The 4,454-nt window shown below is 59.1% G+C and overlaps 1 protein-coding gene across 1 annotated transcript in view; it reads left to right on the forward strand.

The window, feature by feature from the left end:
• Positions 1 to 149: 149 nt before the first annotated feature.
• The window catches only part of LOC107204071 (endothelin receptor type B-like), an 11,259-nt gene continuing 6,954 nt past the window's right edge, over positions 150 to 4,454 (forward strand). The window contains exons 1-2 of the mRNA XM_015626867.3: positions 150 to 501; positions 3,900 to 4,403. Coding sequence (XP_015482353.1) covers positions 3,936 to 4,403 — 468 coding nt within the window. The 5' untranslated portion in view covers positions 150 to 501; positions 3,900 to 3,935. The remainder of the gene's footprint in view (positions 502 to 3,899; positions 4,404 to 4,454) is intronic.

The following is a 4,454-nucleotide window of genomic DNA, read 5'->3' on the forward strand; positions in this document are numbered from 1 at the left end:
TATTTACAACCCCTGCCCACTGAGAGAAGCCGGGCTGGTCCTGTTCTCCCCCTCATCTTTGAACAAATCTCGAGAAGAGGATTCCGCCGCTCCTGGAGCAGACGGTGCCGCCCCTCGCCCGCCTTTATTTGTTTTTTATTTCACTCCTTCCCAGAGCTATCCCGTGCTTCTCCCGCTTTTCCCTCCTCCATCCCCATCCCACCCTCAGCCATTGGTGGCGGGGGCTGTGCTGGGGGAGCCGGGGATGTTCTATAAAACCATCCCCAGCACCAGCCCCTCCTGCACCCGGAGCGCTGCCGCTGCCCCAGGACATGCCCAGCATCCCGGGAAAGGAGCCGTGACGGGGAACAAACAGCCCCCAAATTCCCCAGGAGCCCCCAAATTCCCCAGGAGCCCCCAAATTCCCCAGGAGCCCCCAAATTCCCCAGGAGCCCCCAAATTCCCCAGGAGCTCCCAAATTCCCGAGGAGCCCCCAAACCCCGCTCAGACGCCGGGGAAAAGGTAATTTCTTTGTTTTCTTCTGCAAACCAAGCGCTTCCTTGTGCCGGGGTGGAATTTTGCAGGGTTTACAGGGAAGTTCCTCTCGGGCTGCTGAAGGAACCAGGGTGCCTGGAGAAGTCAGGGAGAGGAGAAATCCAGCAGATCTCTGGAGCTGCTCCTGGAGCGGGCTGGGTTCAGGGTGGGGAGCCCGGGATGTGCCTCTCCTCCATCCACAGAGCTTTTACTGCAATATTTATTTATCCACAGAGCTTTTACTGCAATATTTTTAATTTTTTAAATTTTCCTGCAATATTTATCCACAGAAAAGCTGTGCTTGGTGTCTGGAGAGATGGGTCTGGTGAGGTGGGGCTGCTCTGGAAGGGAGGGAGAGGAGGAGGAGGAGGAGGCTGGAGGTGAGGATGCTCTCCTGGGAAGAGGGATTCCAGTCCCACACACGGCACCTTTCGGGCAGAACCAGGCTCTGCAGGGTTCGGGTGGCAGTTTTTGGTTCAGGTGACAGTTTTTGGTTCAGGTGACAGTTTTCAGTTCAGGTGACAGTTTTTGGTTCAGGTGTCAGTTTTCAGTTTTCTCTCTGGGAATCTCTCCCCGATGTCCACTTCAGGATTCCTGTGGGTTCAGCTGCTGTTTGGGCTCGGCACAATTAAAATTCCCACTGGATGGGTGAAAGCAGTTCTGGATCTGGGGTTTAACCATGCTGGTGTTTTCCCATCTGAAGAAGCTTCTTGGTGCTCCCGTGCCTCAGTTTCCCTCAGCTGAGGAAGAGCTGCGTTTCCAGGCACCCCGAGATGGGGATTACAAGGAGTAAATGGGCAGCTGGACAGGAGAAAACAGCTTCTCTTTGCCCAGATTTTGGATTTAGTAACAGATTTGATTCAGAGGAAGGCGAGATGGGGAGAAAGCGCTTTTCTCCTGCAGTGCTTTGCAGCTGTGCCGTGGAGCCGTGTCCTGTGGTCCTCCCTCACATGAGCTCCTCTGCCAGGGTTTTTATGCTCCAAAATTTCTCTTTAGCAGAGCTCTGAGGCCGGGTGGGCTGTGGGGGGCTCTGGGCATGATTTCCAGGGGTGCTGTGACATCCTCTGCCAGTGCCACGAGTCGCTGTGAGCCTTGGGGACCTGAGGCAGGAATTGTGAGCTGGCTCTGCCCTCTCCTGAGAGCTGCAGTCCTGTGGGCACGGTGGGACAGGAGGAGAGGTTTGGACATCCCTCCTGCCCCTGGCATGGCCCAGGGGGAACAGCAGCTGGGGAGTTCAGCAAGGCTGAAATCCCTGAGCAGCTCAGAGCAGGGATTTGTGTCCGGGTTTGTGATCCTTTGGGGTGTTTGTCCATTCTCTCCCCTCCTTTCTTCTCCCTTCCCAGCGCAGCCCAGGTCCTGTGCTCGGTCCTGGGGGCTCCTGGCTGTCCTGGCCACCTCTGCCCGGGCTGGGAGCAGTGCTGGGCCGGGCATTCCCCTTGCCAAGGGCAGGGACAGCCCTGCCACGGGCTGGGAGCGCCTTGGCTCTCCCAGGGGAGCAATGTCGGGGTACAGCGGGTCTGGGGTCAGACCCCAGCTCTGCCTGGGGGAGTCAGAGCAGAGCTGGAGTCCCCACTGTGACCCCAGTCCCACCCGTTCCCTGGAGCAGGGAAATCCCAGGGGCTCTCAGAAAGGCTCCAGTTCCCAGCCACAGCAATTCCTTCTTCCTTCAGAGCCGGGGACTTTCTCAGTTTGACAATTATTCACTCCAAGCAGGAGCCCCCAGATTTCTCCCTGTTTGAGGAGCAGACCGGGGTTTGCTGCCCTCTCCCACTCCTTCTCCGGGCTCATTCCCGAGCCTGGGTCCCCCAGAAGCCCCTTCCTCACACCCACACCCCCAGGGTGGTGCCACCACCACGCTCAGCCTTCTCCTGGGGTTGTGGAGGGACCGCTTGGCTCTTCCAGCCTGGAAGATTTTGCAAAGCAAAATCCCCTCTGGAAATATTTCCTGGTGTTCCCACAGCGTCAGCAGCCAGGGCTGGGGAGAGCCTGGGGAGATTTGCAGCCCTGAGCTGGGGGGTTTGGGGAGGAGGGGGTTCTGTGGGTGGTGGTGAGGATGGGGAAGGAGGGATGTGCTCTGCACACCTGCAGGGAGGAGATGGCAGCTGGAAAGGGCAGCAGGGCTGTGCTGGATTCCCCCTTGGCAGGGCCAGCCCGAGGGATCAGCTGGGGACGGGGTGTTGGTGAGGCTCCAACATTTATCCATTTATACAATGGATAATATATGATATTATAATTAATAATAAATAATTATCATTCTGTTGGAATGAACAGGAGGAGTTCTGCTGGCTCTGTGCACCCTGAGCTGCAGAACTGCCCAGGTGTGCAGGCACTGACAGAGCTGCCCCAAAACTGCAGCCTCAACCTGACAGGGACAAAATGACCCCAAAACAAACCCTGCAGCTCCCTGGGAGGAGGGACAGCCAGGGAGGCTGGGATTGCTCCCAGGAACAGGGAATGAGGAGAGGGAACAGCCTCAGGCTGGGCCAGGGGAGCTCAGGGTGGACAGAGCAGGAATTTCCCCGTGGGAAGGGGGCCAGGCCTTGGCAGGGGCTGCTCGGGGAGGTTTGGAGTGTCCATCCCTGGAGGTGTCCAAGGGACATCTGGACTCAGAGCTCTGGGCTGGGGATGGGCTGGGGACTGGGCAGAGCTTGGAGTCGATGACCCTGGAGGGGTTTTCCAGTGTTGATGATCCTGGGATTCAGAGTGAGGAGTGGGATGGGCACAGAGGGAAATTGGGACGGGCGATGCCGAGTGCAGGAGGTGCAGCCACCCTCACTGAGCTCAGGCAGGTGTCCCCAGCCCAGCAGGGCCGTGGCAGAGGCACAAGGGATGGTTTGTTCTCCTCCCAGTTTGTTCCACTGAGCTGTTGGAATTCAGCAGCACAAACCCCACCCTCAGGGCCAGCAGCTCCGGCCTGCTGGGATCCGATCTGGCATCGTTTCTCTTTGCTGGGATGGTGGAGCTCTCCAACAACTCACAAACAGAATTGAATCATAAACCAGAGTGTCCTGGGCTGGGAGGGACCCACAGGATCATCCAGCCCAGCTCCTGGCCCTGCACAGACCCCAAAAACCCCACCCTGGGCATCCCTGGAGCGCTGTCCAAACCCTCCTGGAGCTCCGGCAGCCTCGGGACCGTTCCCTGGGCAGTGCCAGCACCTCTGGGGAAGAACCTTTCCTGATCTCCCACCAAACCCTGCCCTGGCCCAGCTCCAGCCCTTCCCTGGGTGCTGTCGCTGCTCACAGCGAGCAGAGGTCAGAGCTGCCTCTTGTGAGGAGCTTTCAGACCCCAGTGAGGTCTGACCTCAGCCTCCTCCTCTCCAGCCTGGACAACTTTTCTCCTCTCCAACACCTGGAGAAATCCCCTGTCCCTTTCTCCACCGGCAGATCCCAGCAAGACCCCGAGGACATCCCACAAGCATCATGAGGCCTCCTGTCCTGGGCTTCGCTGCTCGCTCCTCAGCAGGACCCATCCCGGCTCCCACCGCTCTGGCCATCCTCCTGAGCTGCCTCTTCTCGGGGACACACAGCCAGACCCCAGGAGCCTTCCAGGAGAGCCCTGTGCCCCTGGAGACGCTCAGCCAGGACCAGCACAGCCTGCTCCAGCCCGGGCTGCTCCGGGCAGCGCCCTCCAACCTCTCTGCGGGCCCCTCGGAGCCGCCGCTGCTGCCCGTGTGCGCCAGGCCCGCCGACATCCGCCACGTCTTCAAGTACATCAACACCGTCGTGTCCTGCAGCATCTTCGTGGTGGGAATCATCGGCAACTCCACGCTGCTGCGCATCATCTACAAGAACAAGTGCATGAGGAACGGGCCCAACGTGCTCATCGCCAGCCTGGCCCTGGGGGACCTGCTCTACATCCTCATCGCACTGCCCGTCAACGTCTACAAGGTGGGCTCCAGGGGATGGGATGGGATCCATGGGATGGGATCCATGGGATGG

This window comes from Parus major, chromosome 4A (genome assembly GCF_001522545.3).
Source record: "Parus major isolate Abel chromosome 4A, Parus_major1.1, whole genome shotgun sequence".
Classification (NCBI taxonomy): domain Eukaryota; kingdom Metazoa; phylum Chordata; class Aves; order Passeriformes; family Paridae; genus Parus; species Parus major.